General features: G+C 55.5%; 1 protein-coding gene across 1 annotated transcript in view; it reads left to right on the plus strand.

The window, feature by feature from the left end:
• Positions 1 to 7,859: 7,859 nt before the first annotated feature.
• Positions 7,860 to 23,631, plus strand: part of LOC139051827 (uncharacterized) — a 41,267-nt gene continuing 25,495 nt past the window's right edge. Inside the window, exon 1 of the mRNA XM_070528844.1 lies at positions 7,860 to 8,685. Coding sequence (XP_070384945.1) covers positions 7,863 to 8,576 — 714 coding nt within the window. The 5' untranslated portion in view covers positions 7,860 to 7,862 and the 3' untranslated portion in view covers positions 8,577 to 8,685. The remainder of the gene's footprint in view (positions 8,686 to 23,631) is intronic.

Below are 23,631 nucleotides of genomic sequence, written 5' to 3' on the forward strand. Positions count from 1 at the left end.
GTTTTCATGACTGTCATGCCGGGGTGTGTCTTGTGCAAAAGACGCAACACACGCCTTGCCGCCGCCAGGGGTAGAACAATGCGATGTCCCCAGTACACCAAATTATGGCTGACTGTAAGCTCTGTTCTTCTGTTGAAGTTCGGCCGGAGATGCTCATGGCCCTGCGGAAGATATGACGGCCATCCCTGGGAAATCCATTTTTTAACCTGCAGAAGGCTAATGTCTCGATTAGTCAGATGTTCAACCTCGCGGGCGCAAAGCGCCGTTTCCTCAAGAGAGTGGGCATACAAAACGTACTCGTCGGCAGCAAAGTCCCGCGGCTCCTCCATTACTGGCAAGGGCAACCGACTGAGGGCATCAGCATTGGAATGGTCACTGCCCTTCCGGTACTGCAATGTGTAGTTGTAGTTGCCAAGAAACAAGGCCCAACGCTGTATTCTTGCGGCCGCCATCGGTGGTATGGCTTTACCTAGAGGCTTGTGGTCTGTTACTAAGACGAACTGATGTCCGTACAGGTAGTCTTTAAACCGGGTGACGCCGAATACCAATGTCAAAGCTTCTTTTTCTAACTGCGAGTAATTGCGCCCGCTCTTGGTATGTGTCCTGGACCGGAATCCGATGGGGTAGTCAACACCATTCACGCGGTGAGACAAAACGGCCCCAATGCCTACTGGTGATGCATCGCACTCCAGCCGCAGTGGCTTATCCGGGTCGAAGTGAGCCAGAAACTTGGAAGCCACAATTGCCTGCTTAACTTGCTGAAATGCTTTCTGCTGTTCCTGGCTCCATTGCCACTTGACTCCTTTGGATAAGAGAGCATGTAGCGGAGCTAGCGTGGTGGCCAGATTGGGCAGGAACTTGCCATAGTAATTTATGAGACCGCGAAAAGCTTTCAGCTCACTCACCGAGGTGGGCTTTGGGGCTTCAACGACGGCTTTGATATTGTCGTCCTTCGGTCGCAGACCCTTCGCATCGATACGATGACCGAGAAATGTGACTTCGTCTTGCCGAAACTTGCACTTTCGCTTGTTCAGTCGGAGATCATACTCCCGCAGCCGCTGCAGCACGGTTTTGAGCCTAGATGAATCATGTTTTTTCTCGGCGATGATAATGTCATCCAGGTACACCTGCACTCTAGGAATATCCCCCAGCAGTCCGTCCATTCGCCTTTGGAATATGGCTGGAGCAGAACTTACGCCAAACAGTCATCTGTTAAAACAAAAGAGACCCTTCTGGGTGTTGAGGACTGTTACCTTCTTTGCTTCCTCATCCAATGGCAACTGGTTGTAGGCTTGACGCAAATCCAAGGTCGTGAATACTTCGCCACCGTTTAACCTAGCAAAAAAATTACCGACGATTACGTTACTTCCTAATGCGAAATTTGAGCGCAGCAAATAAGCTGTTTCACCTTTTCGATAGATTGAGGCAAAGAAATCGAGCAACACATGTATGCGCTATCACAGAATTTTTTTTTTATTTTTCACACGTATTCCTTTAACAAAGACTCCATTAACAGTTCTTGACAGTCATGAAGGAAGCTTTGTGGTCGGAGAAATAGACTGATATATGTTCGACTTGGTACACCAATGCTTGATTCTCAAAGACGAGATCTATACAAGTGCCTCGCGAGGTTGTCACAGCCGTGGGACGCGTTACGAGCGAGAGGAACGGGATGTTCTCCCGCATAAGTGTTAGGAAATTGCTGTTTGTCTTTATGTCAACATTAAAGTCCCCCACTACTAACATCGGTGTGGATCGATGGACGGTTAATGCGAGTTGCAGGAAGTGCACGACGTCTTTCGTGAGTGCGGTAGCGGACTCACGAAAGCGGTATCAGTCGGTCGCTGCTAGCGCTGGGGGGATGAAAGGGGGGCGGAGCTGGTTATGAGGCCGACGACAACGCGAAACCCAGGAACGGACGCCAAAGAGCCATTTGTGTAGCCAGCCCTCCTCCACAGTCTCTCCTCCTCCCTTCCATCATCCTCCCTCGCCCGGAGAGCCGACAGCGCGCATGCGCGGCGGCGGCGCAGCGGCGCATGCGCGGCGGCGGCGCAGCGGCGCATGCGCGGCGGCGGAGCGCGGCGGCGGAGGCGAGCTGGTTACGAGGCCGACGCCGACGACGACGACGCCGACGACGACGCGAAACCCAGGAACGGACGCCAAAGAGCTGCGCTCTAAAATGTCGTCCACTGGAGGCAATGGGTATTGTTCTACCACAGTGGCCGCATTCACAGTCATACGGAAGTCTCCACACAGTCGGAGGGACCCATCGCCCTTCAAAACGGGTACCACAGGGGTTGCCCATTCAGCGGTTTTTACCGGCGTCAAAACGCCTTCCGCGACCAGCCGATCCAACGATTCACACATCTTATCTCTGAGAGCGTAGGGTACAGTACGGGCCTTAAAGAACCGTGGACACGCGTTTTCTTTCAATTGAAATGTGACCGGTGATCCTTTGCACAGGCCGAGTCCCGGAGCAAACACGTCGGCATATTCGTCAAGCAGCTGTTGCAGACCTGTGCTGACAGCCTGTATTCCAGCCGGTTGCAGATGCGCTACCACATTCGACAACATTGCCACTCCAACTTCATTAAATGCCTTGATGGTGTCTCTGCCGCACAAAGATGGTCCGGAGCTGTCGACCACTATGACAGTACCAGGAATATCTTTCCCGTCGCACGCAGCGGTCATGCTAAGCTGGCCGACAACTGGAAGTTCTCCCAAGAGACAAGAGAGCTTGAGCTGTGGACTCTCCAACGGAGGCCAGAGCTGCTTGTACTTGCGGAACACCGTTACGGGAATGACGCTTACAGGTGACCCCGTGTCCACCAACATAGTGAGCGGAACGTTATTCCAACTGATGTCCTTGTAAACAGGCCTAACCTTGCGGATACTGGCTGCGTGATGGAGAAGCGCTGTAATCGTGTGCAAGGCGTCGTTGTCGTCCGAGCTTGTGTCCTCTCCGGTTGCCATGGCGTACGAACCCTGGCGCCGTTGTCTTGCTGGATAAGATCCCTGCCGACGGTCACTATTTGTGCTAGACAGGCACATCCGACGTAGATGTCCTCGTTTTCCACACCTGTGGCACACCGCGCGAAGGTGTTTGCACTCGTCCTCAGCATGCGATTCTCCACACCTTCCACACACGTCGCGTTGTTCCGGCTTGGGACGTCGCTTCGAGGAATGGCTCCTTTGTCGGGCAAAATGTACTTCTGAGTGCGCCGAGTTCATGCTCCTGGCATTTTCAACAGCTCTCTGCGCCGAGACCGCAAAGTCTTCAGCCTCTTCTAAGGTGAGCTTCCGTCGCGTTAGTAAATGCCGCCGAACGTCTTCATCCAGCACTCCACAAACGATTCGATCCCTCAACATGCACTCCAATGACGTGCCGAAGTTACACTTCTCAGCTAGGCGTCGAATGTCCGCAATGAAGTCCTGAGCAGCTTCCCCGTCTTGTTGCGAACGCATGAAGAAAGCATAACTTGCAGCGATCTCGTTGACCTCCGGAGCATAGTGATCTTCCAGATACCCGACGACTTCCTCATATCTCAGTTAATTCACCTTTTTTGCTTGACACCGGCCCTGCACCACACGCACTGCACTGTCTGTGAGCGAAGCGATGAGCAGCGCTCGCTTCTTCGTTGGGTCCACGATGCTATGAGCCTCAAAGTGCGCCTCCAGGCGAACGCGATACGTAGGCCACGTACCTTCTGCATCGGCAAATTCCAGTGGCCGTCCAGCACTCATGCTGACGCGGGTCTTCCCACCTAGCGACGCTAGGCCTCGTCGCCACTGATAAGTCGCACTAGGCTTAAGACACTGACATCAGTCCGACATAACGCCGCAAGGACCGCAGCTTTATTGCAGCCTACGTCCGTGTGTTCCACTGCTGACGTGTGATGATGACCATGGCAGTGCCGATGAAGGCACGATGAAGATGATGATGAAGTTGGCGACACATCAGTACCTGCCTGCTGGGGCGACCACCTTTCCCTGGCTGCACACCTTTTTCTATAATAAGCACGTACTTCCCCGCTGGAGTGCAAGATACCCGCTATCTGGATATCTCTATTGCTCGCAGTCAGAAGAACATCATACTGGTGGGAGATTTTAATTCTCATCATGTGTCGTGGGGTTTCCGAACGGACACTTGTGGAAAACGGTTGTGGGATTGGGTCTTGATGAATAATTTCTCTTGCCTAAATTCGAGAGCACATACTTTCGTACGGGGTCAGTCGCGATCTGCCCTAGATCTTACGTTTGCTACCTCGAGCATGTTTGTCACCTCCTGGATGACTGTAGACTCCGGAACTAGCAGCGATCACCTCCCTATAATTTTTGAACTGCTTACCCCATTGACTAGTTTACACATTAATGTGCGCACTTTTGTTAATTATGAAAATTTTAAAAATGCGTTAAAATCAGCTTTACACGCTCAGGAGGGCATGGAGAGAGATATTAAAGCAATGAGCCTATGTTCAATTCTAAAACACTCATCAAAAAAAGCTCAGTTTATCGTGCAATCTACTAACGGTGGTTCATATTGTCCCTGGTGGAATTCGGACTGCGAGCGAGATTTTAGACGTAGAAAAGCTGCGTGGAAAAAGCTTTTATACAACCAAAGTCCTAATAATTGGGCTGATTATACATGTATATGTAATACATTTAAACGAACAGTGTCAAACGCTAAGGAGGATTATGATTCCAAGCACTACACATACCTTTCGAAATCTTGCAATAAAAAGGCACTGTTTATATTTCTTCGATCTCGTAAAGTTATACTGGCGCCCGTGAATGTCGATTCTGTCGTTTTAACAACAAAAGAAGTATCGGAATCACTTGAGAAAATTGCTAAAGGACTTGCGCAACGTTTCAAACATAAATTGCCATTAGGCCTACAGAAACCTCCCTTAGGAGACGACTTTGAAACAGTAACAGTGACAGAGCTTCAAGGCATTATTAGTTCGTTACCGACGTCAGCCCCCGGTCCAGATGGAATTACAACAGGAATGCTAAAAGTTTTATTTGATTATGCGCCTCAGGACCTCCTAAACATAATAAATTTCTCTCTCAAAAATGCATGGGTTCCAAGAGAGTGGAGAATAGCTAAAATTATTCCATTATTAAAGAAAAAATCAGCAGGACTTGACTTAGACAACATAAGACCGATTTCCCTTACTTCCAATGTCGTCAAATTAATAGAAAGAGTACTTCACGGCCGCATAACAAATTGGATGCAGGATGATACCCTTCTCAGTCCTTGCCAGATTGGATTTCGTCCCGGTCACTCCATATGGTGCGCCCATGTAGATTTAGAGAGCCGCATTAAACTTGCTCGCCGCAAACGAGAGTACGCAGCTTTGGTAAAACTAGATGTATCAAAAGCATACGACTCTGTAGAACATGGTATTTTGTTCGATAAACTTCAGTCTACGAATTTTCCTAACTATATAACCGCTTGGATCTATGAATTTATAAGAGATAGAGAGTTTTATTGTTACCAACACGGTATTTCGACTTCCCAATACAAGCAGACAAGAGGTGTACCACAGGGTTCCGTTCTTTCTCCTATATTATTTAACATTTTGCTAAGCACAATTCCTTTGTCTCCGGAAGTACGTGTTTATGTTTATGCCGACGATATCGCATTTTTTACGTCCGCAAATAATACACATTCACTACAACAGTCGTTACAGAATTACTTAGGAATGCTGGAAACATGGCTAGAGGGGTTACGTTTGTCGTTGAATATTAGCAAAAGTGCGGTATTAGTTTTCCCATTAACTGCACAGGTGAATATATCTTTACAATACCGATAGGAAATCATTCCCCAAGTTGACGAAGTCAAGTACCTTGGTGTCATTTACGATGGCAAACTCACCTGGCACAGTCACATTGAATATATTAAAACAAAGGCAAAACGAGCCATAGGCATGCTCCGCCGGCTCAGCCACCGACGCTCTGGACTACGCAGGGATACTTTACAGATGATCTACAAAATGTATATTCGGCCCATATTAGAATTCGGCTGCGTAATGTTTTCCGGTGGCCCGGCCTACAAAATTAAACCTCTGGTACTTTTAGAAAGAGAAGCTCTACGGTCATGCCTTGGGCTACCTAGATTTGTTGCCAACGTTGTTCTTTATCAGGAAGCTCATATACCCACCCTAGATTGCAGATTCCGCATACTCACGGTTCAGACATTTTTAAAAATTTACGATTATTTCAAAAGGCGTACGCAATATATATTTATCACTGAACCGTCTGAGTTTTTCCAAGTATCGTGGTCGAGATTCCACAGTCCTCAAGTAATATTCGTTCAAGAACAGTTACAAAAATTGGATGTGTCCCTACACCATGTTTACCATTCAAATGATGCCTTCCCAGACCTCAAAATTCAGTTCGATGACATATTTCCAAATCATGCTAAGCTATTACCAAGACGAGATTTAATTAATATCTTAACCGGCCACCTACACCAGCTAACCACTGACAATGTAATAGCTACGGACGTTTCTGTGTGCAATGAGAAGGCAGGAGTGGGGATCTTCTCTGAATCTCTTCAGTGGTCTTACTCCCTTCGCCTTCCCGACTTCACGCCTATATTTCAGGCAGAATTATTAGCGATAACACTAGCATTACGAAAACTGCCCCAAAATGACCCATTAGCTGTTATTGTGACCGACTCGCTATCTGTATGCACAGCACTAACTGCATCTTTAAATTCAGCAATTCAAAGAACATTTCGTTCGATGGTGCCTCCGTACTTACGAAAAGTACGTTTGCTTTGGGTACCCGGACATCATGGGTTGCATTTGAATGAAATGGCTGATTCTCTCGCACGAGCTTCCCTGAACGGCCCAATCATATCTGTTTTGCCGACATTGGCTTATGTCACCGCGGCTAGGTACAGAAATTTCGCTATATCTCAAAACTCTGCAATATCCATGCTAACACCCTCTTCTGATTTCCACCATCTTGGCTTCCCATGGAATAGTAATTGGTGTCCTTCAAGGCAATTGGAAGTTTCCTTTACAAAATTGAGATGTCGCATACCTCCTCTAAATTGTTACTTACACAGGTCGGGTCTCGCAGTGTCCCCTCTATGTTCTTTTTGCAGTGAGCCTGAAACTGTCGAACATTACTTTCTCTCGTGCCGCCGCTTTCTAAGACAAAGAAAACTATTAGAATGCTCATTTACTAAACATAGCTTTTCGCTATCCTCGCCAACCATCCTTTCTTTTGGGGCGACTTCACTGGGATCCAGCCACAGGGATGCTTTTCTAGCAGTTTACAATTTCATCAGAGACACAAAAAGAGTACCTTGCTGAATTTCTAAAATTATCCATAATTTATATTATTTCATTTCTTCACGTTTACTTATTTTATTGGAATTCCTAACAATAATCAATTAAACTTCTAATTTACAGTACTATCGTCCCACGCTCCACTATACAAATCTAGATTGTCTCTACTTCTAACCATACGGAAAACCGCCTGCTTCTTGGCCATACCCCATAGTGGGTACGCGCCACTCTCGAGGCCACAAGACAAGACAAGACAAGACCACCCCTAGTTGTGTGAACCACCGGGAAACACCCCCGAAGCAATTGCACGCGCGAGCGCGTGCAATTGCTTGGCTGGCCGGCTGCATCGGGCTCCTGTATTTTTCCTCAAAAACAAGGTATTTTTGATTCGGCTCTTCCAAATTTTAGCTGAGGTTACTTTTAAACCTGTAGGGACTACATTCGTTGCGATAACCGGGCGGGAAACGGTATATTTTCGTTAATTGGGGGCTTTCTTGTTCGGCCAGCCATCGGGCCCAAGATGGCCATGGCTCATACCCCTTGAGCCTCAGCCTGGCCATGCCCAACACTCACAGACACCATAAGGTCTCGCCGTTTCCGCCTGAAACGGCCAGCGCGGGTGCGTCGCCGAAATCGGATTTTGCCGATGCCGGCGACGATATCCTCGCGGCCATCGCGTTGCAGGAGGAGACCATGGACCGCACCGCGCCGGCTGCGGCGGGCCACGAAGACGACCAGATGTCCTCGGTTTCCCAGGCGACCGCGGTGGCGTCTCCCGCGCTCTCGGGGGACCTCGGCGGACGGGCGCAGGCTCGCCTGTGCGAGATCGAGAAGGAGATCTACCTATACTGTTCGAACGGGGCGAACAAGGTGCCCGTCGCAGCCCGCAACTCCATCACGACCCGGCTCTATGAAATCGTCGCCCTCTGTTCCGACCTGCGGTCGGACGCGTCGGCGGAGCGGGGCGCGGCCGTCGCCCTGCGTGGCGAGTTGGTTGAGGCGCGCCGGGAGGTCGCGGTGCTGCAGCGACGGGCCATAGTCGTCGAGGGGCGCCTCGAGGGCTCTATCGTCCTGGCACCCGGTCCAGGGAGTGCGGGACGCGATCCCGGCGCGTCCGCGGCGGCTGCCGGCTCGGGCCCTGGTGTTCTGGCCACCGCGGCGCTGAGGGCGTCGCCCGCGGCGGAGGCGAGCGCAGCGGCGTCGGACCGGCCGCGGCGGCGGGCGGCGGGGGCGCGCGGACGGCGCCCACGTTCGAGCACGTGGCCTTCCTAACGCCCACGGCACCGACGACGACACCAGCGCGGGATGCCTTGCGACTGCTGAAGAGGAACATCGACCCGGCCGCCAAGAACATCAAGGAGGTCACGCTGCGGCACACACGGTACGGCCTGACAGTTTTCTCGCACGCGCGCGAGTCAATCGATAATCTGAAGGCGGCGATTGCGGAAAATTCAGTCGCGCGCTCCTCGCTGTTAGTCCGCGTAGGCGAAAAGAGGAACCCGCACATGAAATTTAGCGGGGTGGACCTGGACGTCGCGCCCGACGAATTTATACGAGTCCTAAATGAGAGGAACCCGGGCCTCGACCTGGACGTCGACGCGTGCAAGGTGCGCGTGACGTACAGGGAGAGGTCGGGTACGTGCGCGTACGTCGCGGAGGTTGACCCGCCTGCGTTCTCGCGCATTATGAAGCGGCCCCGATTGTCGGTAGGATGGACGGTGGTGCGAGCGTTGGAGGACTTGCACGTGCCCACGTGCACGTTTTGCGCCTCCTACGGTCACGGTAGGACGACGTGCCCGCACTAGGCGGACGCGTCGAAAGCTGTCTGCATGAAATGTTGCGGCAATCACCTGGCCGTAACGTGTCGCGTGCAGATGGGGCAGCCGGAGGTCTGCTGCAATGAGCGCAGGAAGGCCGGCCGCGAGGCGTCCCATCCCGCGGGATTCCCTGAGTGCCCCATCCGCATGGAGCGGGTGGCACGCCTCAGGGCCCGCACCAATTACGGCCCCCCATGATAGAGCGGGGGAGGGGCGGCCGCGGGAGGGAGGGAGCCGGGGCCCTGGGGCAGCGGGTGGGGCCGGCGGCGCGATCAAGATATGTCAATTGACGCTAGACCACGTCCGCCGAGCGACGGCTTTGCTGACCGATCACATGGCGCGAGATGGTTGCGTGTTGGCGGCCGTTATGGATCCGTACACGCAGCGGGGTTAGCTCCCGAAGCTTCCGCCGCACTACCAGGCGTACGCGGCGGCCGAGGGCCCGCTGTGTGCGATCGTCACGCGCCAGCCACCTTTTGACGTGTTCCCGACACACGTGTCGAGACTGGTGGTCGCGGTGGAATGCTCGACGCGCGAGTTTGCGATTACGGTCCTGGCCGCGTACGCGCCGCCCCACAGGACGATGGACGACGTCTTTGAACACCTCGCTCACGCCATTGACAGAAGTCGCACGCCAGACATGCTGGTCATGGGTGACTTAAACGCACACAGCGTCCTGTGGGGCCCTCGCGAGGGAGACGACAGGGGCACCCGGCTGATTGAGTTCGCGGCGGCTGCGGCACTGGTGGTCCTTAACGACGCGTCCTCGCCCCCGACGTACGTCACCAAATACGTCGATAGTTGGATTGACGTGACCCTCGCGTCGCCGACGCTCGTGCGGCGCGGCTGCACGTGGCGCGTTTCCGAACAGGAGACGCTATCGGAACACCGCCGCTTGGATATCGCCGTCCACACCGGCGCATGCGCGACTGGCAGGCGCCTCACCAACTACGGTAGGCGTAAGTGGTTGGAGGCTGTCCGCAACTCGCGATGGTTCGCGAACGCGGGAGGCGCGGACATCGCCTCGCCGGCTGCCCTGGACGCGGTCCTCGCGAAGTTTTACACTGTTATCGATCGCGAGCGCGACAAGCAACTTCGGCCGGCGCGCGAGTGGAGGGGGGCGGGCGGTAAATCGTGGTGGACGCCCGAGCTGGACGGCCGACGCAGGGCGGTTAACGCGATGCGGCGCCGTTTTCAGCGGTGTCGCAGCGACCAGCTGCGGGCCCTCTTTCGCAGCGAGTACAGCCAGGCGCTGGCGGAGTACCGCCGAGACGTGGCGCGCGTTAAGGAGGAGGCAAACAGGGAGGTCTGCAACCAGTGCAGCCGGCGGTCGCTTTTTCAGGCCCCCTTCCGTCTGGCTTTCGGGGTCGCCCGGTCGCATGTCATGCCGCCTCCGCTGACGAGGCAGGGTGGCGGCCGGACGGCGAGCGTCCTCGAGTCGGCGTCGCTGCTGCTGCAACATCTTTTCGCGCTGGACAGGCCCGAGAGAGACGCGCCTGCGCACGCCGAGATCCGTGCGGCGGTTGGCCGGCCGTACGCCACGGCGGAGAGGGAGAGGCCGTTTTCGCTGGGCGAAATTCAGGCGGTGCTCAGCAGAATGCCGCGCGGCTCCGCTCCTGGTCCGGACGGCCTCACGACCGAGGTCATCTGTGATTTATTCGCCGCGCACCCGCGTTTCGCGTGTATGATTATGAACGCGGCACTGAGGTTGGGGTACTTCCCCAGGACATGGAGGAAGGGCAGGTTGGTCTTTATCCAAAAGCCCGGCAAGCCGGTGGAATCGCCGAGCTCGTACCGGCCGATCTGCATGACCTCCATCCTGGGGAAGGTGCTCGAGAGGTTGTTGCAGGGCCGGCTGTACTATTTCGCCTCCTCGCGCGGTCACACGCATCCCCACCAGTACGGCTTTACCCACGGCAGGTGCGCGGTGATGGCGCTGCACGCGCTGTGCGATTTCATCAAGCGCCACAAAGCCGAATGCACGCCTGTGGTGCTCATATCACTTGACTTCCGGGGCGCGTTTGACACTGTATGGCACCCTCTCGTCATTAAATATTTTAGGGACCGCGGCTGCCCGGCCAACCTGGTAGGCCTGCTCGGTTCCTTTCTCGAGGGCCGCACTGTCCAGTACGCGTCGCACGCCGGTTCGGTCTCGGCGGAGACGTCGATCGGCAGTCCACAGGGGTTGCCCATCTCCCCGCTCCTGTGGAACGTGGTGGTGGACGGGCTGCTTCGGTTGCCGATGCCGGCCGGGGTGCAGGTGCAGGCGTAAGCCGACGACACGATATCACTCGTGCCGGGTAAGAACAGGGCGCGAGTTATGGAGGCCGCGGCGGAGGCGATGCGTCGCATCGAGGCGTGGACGGCCGAATGTAAACTGGCCCTCAACAACGATAAGACCTTCTGCGTCCTCTTCTGCGTCCTTCTGCGTCCTTCTTCGACCTCCTTCGGAAAGGGGGGTATGGAGAAGAGCCACCCGACCATACGGCTTAAGGGCAGTGCGAGGGGGCTTCCGTTTCGCTCGTCTGTCAGGCTCTTGGGAGTGGTGGTTGACAGGCGCCTGTCTTTCTTCGAGCACGCCGAGCACCTGCAGCGGAAGGAAGAGACGCTTGCCATGAAGTCTGTGTCGTTCATGCGGATGCACACGACCGTGGACTCCACCATGCGGCGCCGTCTGTACCGACAGGTACTCCTGCCGGCGGTGGCATACGCGTCCCCCATGTGGTGGTCGCCGTCGCCCGACTGCCGGCTCAAGGCCCGCATGATCACGGTGCAGCGCACCATGCTACTAGCGATCACGGGGGCGTATCGCACGACACGGACGGCCGCGCTGCAGGTGCTCGCCAACCAGCCGCCCATCGGGCTGGAGCTCGACAGGCTCAACGCGGAATTTGCCCTGTTCCGCATGCGACGCGCGGTCACGTTCGGCGTACACACCTTCACGCCCGACGAGACGCAATACCCGCACGATGCCTGTGGCGCCCACCCATCGGAGGCGCGAGGGTTTCCCTTCGCGCGGCTTGACGTAACGGCGGCTCGGCCGTGGTCGTCCGTACCAGGCACGCATGTGTATACCGATGGCTCCCACACGTCGAGGTCAGCGGGCGCGGCGGTGGTGGTGTTGAGGCCGCGGGGCTCGATCGTCGCCGTGCGCTAATATAGCCTCACGGTCGCCTCGAGCGCCTATTGCGCCGAGGTGGTTGCGTTAACGGAGGCACTGAATTACCTTGATACACACGCGTGGGAGCCTTCGGCGCATATTTACGTGGACAACTTGTCGCTGCTCGCCGCGCTGTGCCACGTAATCACCAGGGACGCGCGAATCGCGAGCATTAAGAGCGCGCTGTACCGTCTACGAAGACGGGGCGCCTTGTCATTATTCCACGTGCCCGCCCACCGGGGCATCTTTGGAAACGAGCTTGCGGACATGGCGCGGGCTCTGCGGCGGTCTCGGGGGTGCACCGAAGGTCGCACCGGTCCTTCCGGGTCGTGAGGGCTGCGTTTTCGGCCGCAGTGCGAGCGCGCTGGGCCGTGGAGTGGCGCGGGGAGCACTCCGACACCGAGTTGTACAAGTGGGTGCCGGATATAACGCACATACCGCGGGGCTGCCCGCCGCCTCGGCGGTTGGCTTGTCTGATTACCGCCCACGGCAGATTCCCGTATTATTTTCACCGCTTCCGCATATCGCAGGACATGCGCTGCCCCTGCGGGACGCCCTGCCCGGACGCGCAGCATTTGTTCGCGAGCTGCGCGTTAACGACCTCTATTGTGGAGCGGATTCGGGCGTACGGGAGTGCTCTCACGCCGCGGGATTACCCGCGCCTCCTCAGGGACCGGACGGCGTGCTCGCTGCTCCGTGAGATGGTCGGTGTAATTAGTGATTGCATGCCCGACCAGGGCGGGGTCGGGACGGCGCCGGACGCATGGTAGGCCGCGCCGCGCGCCGGGGCGGAACACCGTGCGTCGTACGAGGTGGCTCGCGGCCGCCTGTGCGACTTTCGCGACAGGTCGCCCTTTCGCTATTCGTCTTTAGTCGCCTTCAGGTTGTTTCGCGCGCGTGCGAGCGGCCGTCTGCAGGGGGACCGGTCGTGCACTGTCCTCTGGACGAGCCGGCCCCTGGTCGAGTAGGGCGGGGCTCTGGCCCCTGCCGGCTCTGCCGAGACAACGAGCGGCGGTCCTTGTGCCGGGGAGGGCACGGCGTGCACGACCCGCTTTTAAAAGCGCGTCGAACGAAAGGAAGACATAAAACGTGAAAAAATAAAAGAGGGATGGGGGCTGCCTGCATTTAAAAGTTTGCTGTCCCGATCGCTTGTCGGCTTGTTCTACGCTTGTCGGCTGACAAGCGACCGGTCGGGTTAAATGCAAGAAATGCTGCCCCCGCCGAAGTACTCGCGTACGCGCCATCAGTATAGACGTGGAAAGCGGAGCGGGTGGCGATGCGAGCAGCTCCTGCGGGGGAGAGCCGCGTGAACATAAACCGGCAGGTCACGAGCCGGCTCGTGACACTGCTGGTCCGTTGGCTCCATCGCTCCTCGGAAATCCTGCTCAAAGGTCGGTTCCTTCGCTCCTTTTTGCCGTTTTCGCTATTCAGGCACTGATTAAGGGCCTCGTGCCTCCTCTGGACGCGCCTTCAGGGCGAAGGAGGCCTTTAATTCGCTTTTTTCGCCCTTCGTAGCGGTTGGCGGATCGGGCCCTTCGGTTCATGTCTCATACCCACTAGCGGGGTATGGCTGATACGAGGGTGCCTGCTGGGGGCTCACCGCTTGACAGTGGCAGAGATGCATCGTCCACCGGCGACTCGACGCGATCGGATGGTTGTGTCTTTGACGTCGATGGCGATCGTTTAATCGCAGATATCCGTATCGGCTCGCAGGAAGCAGGTGCTCCTGTGGCAGTGGGGCGCGGTCCGGCTGCTGGATGTGATGGGTCGCACGGCGCGCCGGCGCCTAGTTCGGAGCCTAGCTCCGTCGATGCGGCGCTCACTGCTACCTACCACTGCGCGGTGGGCTTTCAGCAGGAAATTACCGACGCCCTGTTCGACAGTGCTTGCAAGGTGACCAAATGCCACAGGTCGCAAATCCTGGGCCTACTGCGGCAGCTGATGCGGGAGTGTGCTGATATGCGCGCGGTGGCGGCGCGGCAGTGTGGCCGCGCTGATGAACTCAGCGACCAGCTGGGACGTGTGCGTGATGCCGTCCCGGTGTGTCGCCCGGAGGCTGCCTCCCCGGTGCCTCCGGGGTTGACCTATGCGGCGGTTGCTCGGGCCGGTGCGCCGATTAGTCCTTTGGCGCCGGTACTTCAGGCCTCGTCCAGGTGGGGCTGGCGTCTGCCCCGCCGGTCACTTCTGCACTGGCTTCTTCGCAGGCTCCGGCACCCAAACGTGAGCACGCTCACATAATAGACAGTTTTAGTACTGCGTCATGACGATACGTACGCAGCACGCAAGGGCCTTGCGGAACGTAGGAGCGCGTGTCGCGTTGGGGCTTTTAGTACTGCGAAATGCCTACGTACGTAAGAGGGCGAGCGTTAGACGCCGGGCGCGTCGGAGCGTATGGCCGTGTCCGCCAGTACGTCGAACCGTCGGCCAAACTAGACGCTGTTGATCTCGCTAACGTGATGTAACGTGCGGGCGCGTTACCGCTTCGTCGGACTATATTTAGGCCTTTAAGAGACTCTACTTTTAATGCGGATATAATGCACGAATCATATCGAGAAAAATAAAAAAACGAGTACTTGCTTTCTCAGGCTGGCACGGTCATTTGCGACAAACTGCGCCAAAAGCAGGTCGAGCCTTTCGCGCAAACAGCACACACTGAACACTTCCTCAAAAACAAAGTTCCTATTTTTGCTATGCATTCCCAACCTGCTGGGTCTGGGACTGCCTTCTGCGCGTTGACTTCACGCAGCAAAGCCAAATCGTAGGCCATTGAAAGTACCGCCTTCCGCGAGTCGCCTTTGACGCTGCCATCTTGGGAAACTCTTTTGTCTCGCGCTCTCCCGAACAAACGAGAACCACGAGAGCAGCACGCAAGGCTCCCTACGTACGCACGCAAGAATCGGATGCGTGCGTACGCAACGGCCGCGTACGCATCTCGTAGCGTTCGTGTTGCGTTCTGCACATGCGCAGTTTGCAGAACGCAGCGATCTTACGTACGCAACGCCGTTGCGTACGCTACGTACGCAGTACTAAAACTGTGTAATGTTTCTAACCCCGCTGGCTCCATCGCCCACTGCCGCGCAGGACGTGTTCCGTCTCCTTAAGAGCAACATTGACCCTATCCAGGCGAACTTTGTTGATTTGACGTTCCGTCGAACGCCTCGCGGTGTTACGGTTTTATCAGACGACCTTGACACCATGCAACGTCTACAACAGGCTATCGAAAGTAACACCACAACCAAGATAGCTATGTCTGTTCGTCTGATAAATCGTCGCAAACCGCAGGTGAAACTTACGGGCGTCGACCCTGACATTCCGGCTCACGCGCTTCTTGATCAGATCAACCTGCGCAACACCGACCTTAAGCTTGACCCTTCGTCATGTGAGGTCCGCGTTCCGTTCCAAGAGCGTTCGGGAAATTTCTCCCACGTTATTGCAGTCGATCCTCCGACGTTTCGGACACTCATGAGCCGCGGGCGTGTCGCTGTGGGGTGGACTTCCGCGACCGTGGTGGAAGACCTCCACGTGCCTACGTGAACATTTTGCTCCACCTATGGTCACCCCCGGCACGCGTGCCCCTGCGTTCACAGCCTGAGCGCGCGGTATGCACTCGCTGTGCGGGGCCGCACCTCGGCGAGCGGTGCACCGTTCGCTTGCGGGATGCGGCCGTCTGCTGCAGCGAGTGTAGGCGCGCGGGACGACCGAGCGAGCACCCTGCGGGCTCTCAGACCTGCCCGCTTCTCCAGGACAGGATAGCCCGCTTGCGAGCCCGTACTGACTACGGCTAACCTCGTTATTTCCACCCTCGCATCACCAACGTTTATAGATACTTTTTTAGTTCCGTATCTCTCCGCCTCACCATAGAGAAAAAGCGGCCTGTCGCGATTCTCGCCACCGTGGCGCTGCGGTTACGGGTTGCGTAGAGTTACTGTATATGCTACCACAGGTAGCATATACAGTAACTCTAAGGTTGCGCTTGGAGGGTGAGCGTCGTCTGCTAGCAGGCAGCGTTCCGCTGCGGCATCTCAGGTTCTCACCAATTCTGGCCGTCTACTGCAGAAGAAATAACTGTTATCGGGAAGGTGCTCGGCATTTTTTTGCGGCTATTCCAGTTCGCAATTTATTTGAAACGGGCCCTATTGTGCAAGGAGTAATGTGTACGCCCAGGTATTTTGAGCGGTGGCGGAAATATCAAGAATAACAGCGTTTTAAATGAACGTTCGCGCATCAGTCGCTGTCAAGCGTGCACACGAATTCGCTACCCATGCCAATCGCGCGAATCTATTACAGCACGTATGATATTTCCTCACAGCCGTGCGGAACAACTCTTTTCTTTATAATACGCGCAGAGAACCACGTAGCTGAATTTATGCGCCTCAAGAGCTGGCTGCCCGTTTCAGCGACTGCGCAACTCGCAACCATCGAGTGCTAACTTGTATTCTTCCATCCGAAATTCTGCACGCTCATTCTACTTTAAAGAAATATTCGACATTGGCTTGCTCAATACATGTGTATCGCGATGCACACGCAGTACACAGCGATTATATGAGCATGATCCATGCAGTTACTGTTTTCAAAATGGGAAAAACAGGAACTTTATTAACAATGGCGTTCACAAGCTACATTGCCTTGGTGAAACTTTTGCGGTCACGGTTCTTTCTAGACAAGTTTTGCTTTCTTTCGTTCCCTTTGTGCACGAACCGCACTGTCATTTCATGTCTGATAGTGTTCTGTAGCACTTTGGACTTGTCAGCCGCAAAAGCAAGCACACCATGATCCAGTCAGGCGTGTATCTATGGCCGCGGGCTGATTTTGCTGCCTGTTGCATGACTGCTGTGCGAATGGCGACCTTCTGTACTTCAGGTAGGTCTTGCACAAGCTCGTCAAGGGATGTTGTGAACGTGTCCCTCAGCTTCTCGCTGAGCCGCTTCACTTCCCGCTTTTTGTGCTCACGTGCTGCAGTGGCGCGAATCAATCGCTTCCTCAGCACACAAGCTGCGACAGGGACCTTCCTCCTTGCTGGCGTAGATATCTTCTTCTTCAGGCTCTTAATCAAAGTGACGCACATATTGCAGACACCTTTGTCTGCGTCCGTCAAAACTGAGCAGTCCTTGTGGAACAATGTGCTTCCAACTTTCACCCCTGCTCTGCTGGTGGCAACATCACTGCAAGAGCAGCCTAGGCGAAATTGTTTGTTGTGTGCAATCTGCAGCAGGGCTTCTAGATATTGCAGAGACCGAATCTCTACATCAAAAGACGTCTGTCGGAGCAGCCTCCCGTTTGCGTGCACAACATAGGTGATATCGTCCCGCGCAACAACACTCTTCAGGATTGTGTACGCCCCCGCTTTCATTCCGGCCACGTAAAAAACAATCTGCCGACGCTGCCCTGGTTCTTCTTCGAGTACTGCTGTTGTCCAGTTGGCTGGGAGCCAAACTGTCGCACTATTCTCGACAATCTGAGCAAAATCGGTGCACTGCAGGGGAACAGGCGCCGCTTGGTTATTCAGCTCCTCTCGTCGCTCCGTGGGCAAGTGCGCATCGTTTGTGGTCACATCGTGCGTAGACGCTGCAGCTCTCTTTTTCGGAGACCGCCACCGAGTCTGCTTTCTCGACAAGTAACTGGGAAGGTTGGGAAAGTTAATGGGGACTGCACCTTCCTTCAATGCCCAGTACGCCCGGTCGATCTCGACGACTTCACCGTTGATAATATGCTTAAACGTCTTCGAAATGTCCGCTTCGTCAAAATGAAGGTCACAAAACTTGCACGTTTTGCTCAGCTCTTTGTCCGCGCGGGGAATAGCTCTTTTCCATTTGCTGAGAAGTTCCGGATCCGATGGCGGTGCAAAAAAGTGACGCTTCTGAGTGTTGCTTTTGTACCCGCTTGTACAGCCAGGTGCGTAGCAGGTCGGCATTGCGCTAAGCACAGCACATCAGAGAAAACACAGCGTATCGACAGAGTTACGAAATGCTTCCGTCCGCGCCCGCACTGTTCGATAGCCCCACAAACCGAGCGCACTGCAAGGTCAAGGTTCTCGCACAGGGGTGAAGAAAAACGCAGGCTAAAAGAATCGTACGCAGAAAACACGCAACTGTGCCGCAACTTTTAGTTCAGCCGACTGGCACACGCCGTCAATGCTGCCGCCCGCACCGCGCAACCCGTGACCGCAGCGCTCTCTCAGCGCCTAGGAAGAAATCACGCCCGCCTGGGAAGGCGCAGTTCCGGAACTAAAATATTACCGACGATTACGTTACTTCCTAATGCGAAATTTGAGCGCAGCAAATAAGCTGTTTCACCTTTTCGATAGATTGAGGCAAAGAAATCGAGCAACACATGTATCGCGAACGGTAGAGTCTTCTCGGCGGCGGCGATGAGCTTCTGCTTCAGTCTCGCTTACTGCTGGTTGCTCTCGACGGCGGCGATGAGCCTCCGCTTCGGCGGCGCGAACGGCAGGGTCTTCTCGGCGGCGGCGCTTAGCCTCTGCTTCGGCGACGCGTACTCCTGGATCATCTCGACGGCGGCGACGGTAAGCTTCTGCTTCGGCGGCACGCACCTCTGGATTCTGACGGCGACGGCGCTGGGCCCGTTTAGCAGCAGACGGAGGACTTCTCGTTTAGCAGCAGACGGAGGACTTCCATCGGTCGTCTCGCTCATGGCTCAGAAAGAAGTGGCAGATAATTTCGCAGTGGCGAACGGCAGCGGCAATTTCTGCTCGGGCTGTGCACATATACAGATCCGCCGCCACCGATCTGGCTCTCTGATTGCCACCGCACAGGGCGAACGGCAGCGGCAATTTCGGCTCGGGCGGTGCACATATACAGATCCGCCGCCACCGATCTGGCTCTCTGATTGCCACCGCACAGGGGTTGCATTGGAGGAGGAGCGAAGAAAGGAATTAAGTTCGAGCCGGCGCTTTGACAACCGGAGACTCGCAGGAAGAGGGGGGAGGGGGGCGGCGTGTACACCCAGCGGCAAACGATGGGGGCAGAAGCGCGCGCAGCAAGCGGACAACACGATAAAGGGACGAGGGAAGAGACTGACTGATGCCGCTGACGCCGATAGTGAGTCAACCCCAGCTGCGGAGTTGGTTTCAGGGACAACGCCGCCGATGCCGACACAAACAATATGATACCCTCGCTTCCGCAGCGCTAAGAATCAGGTCTAGCCGTGGGAAGGTGGTCACGTATTCGTCGAGGTGCCGGGGCCTACGTGAAATAACCGGCGCGTCGGCAACTGAAGAGCACCCTATCCGCCACACAAGAACAGGGGGAGGGGACCCTTTCCTCCTCTTTCTGCATGGCGGCGACGGTGTTCTATGCAGTCACGTTATCTTGACTCTCTAGCGGCGTCAGCGGCATCCAGCGGTATCAGTCGGTCGCTGCTAGCGCTGGGGGGATGAAAGGGGGGCGGAGCTGGTTACGAGGCCGACGACGACGCGAAACCCAGGAACGGACGCCAAAGAGCTGCGCTCTAAAAAGTATCTGCATCACTACTTGCCGGTCTCATGTCGCTCGCGTTCGCTGACGGCGCTTGGTGCTGTGCGCCCTCTTGGAGCGCGCGGCCTTCGGTGTGGCGTGCTGACGGGGGATCGCCGTGCGGCTTCCGACTACTTCCTTTGTTTTTTTTCTTTTCCTATTCATTCTCCTTGTTCACTGTCCCTTTCTTTGGACCCTATCTCTATTTTCATTTCTCCTGTTTGCCGGGTTTGCGTTCGCTCGGGTGTCTGAGTGAGAGGGGCAGGCCCTATGGCATGTTTGGCGTCCGACTCTGCACGGTGACCTTGCGCTACTATGTCCTACCGTCTTCGACGTGCACTGGTCTTTGGTTGCACATACGCATTGTGGCTTGGGCGAACTGCTTTCCAGACCTTCGTTCTGTCTGGATGGCCTCCGGCTCCTGCTCCGCCATTCCTTTCTTAGACATGGCTGACATGCAACCGTTCAAATTCATTCGAGCAAACATTGCCAGCAGCTGCGATGCCACAAAGCTCTTAGTTCATCGCATGCTCGAGCATGACATTACGTTTGCCTTGATATCAGACCCGCACACTCGCGGCAACAGCGTGCCTAATGTGCCCCACGCACTCCAAACTTTTCACGCCAGCGACCATCCCCGTGTGGTCCTGCTGGCACAGGCTCCGTACCTATATTCTTCCCAATTTATGTATCGCAGCTGGTTGTAGCGGTACACTGTGAGGGTGCGGGCGTTTCTCTTGTGATCGTCACTGTATATGCGCCGCCACATCATCCCCTTGGGCCCGTACTCGACGAACTAAATCAAGTATTCGCGCAACATCCTTCCAACAGTTTTGTATTGGGCCGCGATTTCAACGCGAAGCACGTGTTATGGGGACCCGTCTCCGGGGATGGGCGCGGCGCGCAACTTGTTCAATTCGCGTGCGCTAACAACCTCCATATCCTTAATATCCCCGACTCCCTTCCGACTTTTGAGACGCCCTTTGCCCGTTCGTGGATAGACGTCACCTTCGCGTCTGTCTCAATAGTGGGCGGTGGGTACAGTTGGTCCGTCTTGGACGCGGACACATTATCCGATCACCGCTATATTGAGTTCTCCTTGGGCGCTGCCGCGAGTGCGCCCGAGAAACGCCTCACTAACTACGCTCGGGCGCAGATCTTGGAGCTCCTTGGCCGCGATCCCTGGTTTCACCACATATGTCGCTGCCGCTTTCCGTCGGCTTGGGCGCTCGACGCCGCGATTGAGCGTTTTTATCATACTTACACCACCTTATGCCAGCGGTACGCGCGCAGGCCACGGCCACATAGTAAGGGGTGCCAAGCCGTGGTGGACGCCTCAGCTGACTACGGAACGGTCGCGGGTGCGCGCGACGCGCAGGCGATTTCAGCGGGTACGTGACCCCACCTTGCGCGAGGTGTTTCGATCACAGTACGCGCAGGCGTTCGCGGCGTGCGCAAAGGCTGCCGCCGATCGCGCCCTGTGCTCGCACATCACGTCGCGCACCCTCTTCGGCCGGCCTTTTCAGTCGGCGTTTCAGAAGCTCCGCCCTATACCCTCCATTCCCCCGCTTGAGACCTCGGACGGCTCCTTTACCACCTCAATCCAGGCGTCAGCTGCTCTTCTATTGCGTACGCATGTTGCGGTTGATGATCCTGCAGCGGACAACGCCTTCCACAGCCGCATTCGCGAGATCGCGGGATCTCCCTATCCTGAAGTGCCCGACGATCATCCCTCCACGCTCCCGGAAATCGAGCACTCCCTCCTTCTAGGCAATCTGCGCGCGGCACCAGGGCTAGATGGGCTAACGGGCATGTTTGTACACAATCTTATCAGGACCCACCCTTCCTTCTTTTTCCACCTCTTCAACGCCGCTCTCCGACTGGGGCACTTTCCCTCGCACTGGAAATTAGGTCGAATCATTTTTATTCTTAAGCCTTCCCGTCCGCCCAGTCTTCCGTCTTCCTATCGCCCGCTCGTTATGAATTCATTCTTGGGCAAAATTCTTGAACGGCTTCTTAATTCTCGGCTCTATTATTTTCTACACTCCCGTCAACTCTTCCACGCAAACCAATTCGGTTTCACCCATGGCCGGAGTGCACCTTTAGCCCTATACGCCCTAAACCAGCGGCTTGGTGTCCTTAAGGCCAACAAGACGCCTGCAGTATTGATTTCATTGGATTTTACGGGCGCCTTTGACAGCGTCTGGCACGATGCCGTGCTGTTTTTTCTCCGCAAGCACCGTTGCCCGACGAACCTATATCGCCTCCTCCAGTCCTTTCTCACAGATCGGACGGTCGTCCTCCGATGTAAGAATGGGGACATCTCGGCTCGCCCTTCCATCGGCAGTCCCCAGGGTTCGCCTATTAGCCCCCTGCTCTGGAATCTGGTAATTCACTCTTTGCTCAGTCTCCCGCTACCCGAGGGCGTCCATATACAGGCTTACGCTGACGACACCGTTGTGTTGCTCTCCGGCTCGTCGCGGTTGTAATTGCAGGATTTAGCAGAATCGGTATTAACCTTGATTTGCGATTGGGCTCGGCAAAACAAGGTCAAAATTAGCGAGTCAAAATCCTTCTTTGTCTTCTTCAACAACGGGCACATTGGTACATCTAAACGCCGTGCGTCTATCCGATTGGATGGCGCTTTTCTAAAACATCAGGATTACATTAAACTCCTCGGCGTGGTCTTCGATAACAAACTCAACTTTCACGCCCATGTTGATTTTCTTAAGACAAAAGCCGAGATATTGGTTACTGGATTACTAAATTTCGTCCGCATGCATTTTATGCTGCCCCCAGTTCTTTTGCACCGTTTATATAGACAGGTTCTGCTGCCTGCGATTGCATACGCGTCCCCTGTATCGTGGCCGCCTTTCCCGACAACACATCTGCAGACGCGTGTCCTGTCGGTGCAACGATCGTTGTTAACCGCATTAACCGGCGCCTACCATACCACCCGGACTTCCGCCCTCCAGATCTTAGCCCGCTGTCCGCCTCTTACGATTGACCTGGAACGCCTCAATGCGGAGTTCTCTTTATTCACGCTCCGCCAGGTCACGCACTTTGGGTGCGACACGTTTCACCCTACCGAGGTTGCCTCTTCATTTACTCGTTGGACCCACCACCCAGGCGAAACCTGCCGGTTTATGTTCACGCGGCTCTCCCCCGCAGGAGCTGCTCGCATCGCCACCCGCTCCGCTTTCCACGTCTATACTGATGGCGCGTACGCGAGGACTTCGGCGGGGGCGGCATTTGTTGCATTTAACCCGACCGGTCGCTTGTCAGCCGTCCGTAAATTCCGGGTCATCAACGCAACATGCGCGTGCAGCGTCGAGGCTGTCGCCTTCGCCGAGGCGCTCGCGTACATAGTCTCGTTACCGACCAGCGCTCCAGTCCATCTTTACACTGACTGCCTTTCCTTATTGTCCACCCTGTCGCATCTTCGAGACACTGACTACCGGGTATGGGCATTTAAGCGGACCCTCACCTTGCTCGCTCGTCAGGGCCGGCGGATTTACCTGCACCACGTCCCTGGACACCGGGGCGTCGTGGGCAACGAGTTGGCAGACACTGCTGCAACGTCTGCGGCTCGCACGGGAGTCCTCCGTGTTGCGGCGGCGTCAGTTAAGACGGTGCGCGCACGTTTTCGACGCATCGCGTGGTTACAATGGAGTGGCTACTGGCAGCGCGAGGGTTCTTCCACTCATCTATACCCCTGGGTTCCGCGTGTCGACGATATCCCAGGCTGGTTTCCACCTAATAAACTTCTTTGCCACTTGTTTACCGGCCATGGTCATTTTGTTTCCTATCTTTACAGATTCAACCTCCACACGTCCAACGTGTGTACGTGTGGCGCTGTGTGCGCGGACGTCTCACAC

Source organism: Dermacentor albipictus, unplaced genomic scaffold, assembly GCF_038994185.2.
Source record: "Dermacentor albipictus isolate Rhodes 1998 colony unplaced genomic scaffold, USDA_Dalb.pri_finalv2 scaffold_15, whole genome shotgun sequence".
In the NCBI taxonomy this organism is placed as follows: Eukaryota; Metazoa; Arthropoda; class Arachnida; order Ixodida; family Ixodidae; genus Dermacentor; species Dermacentor albipictus.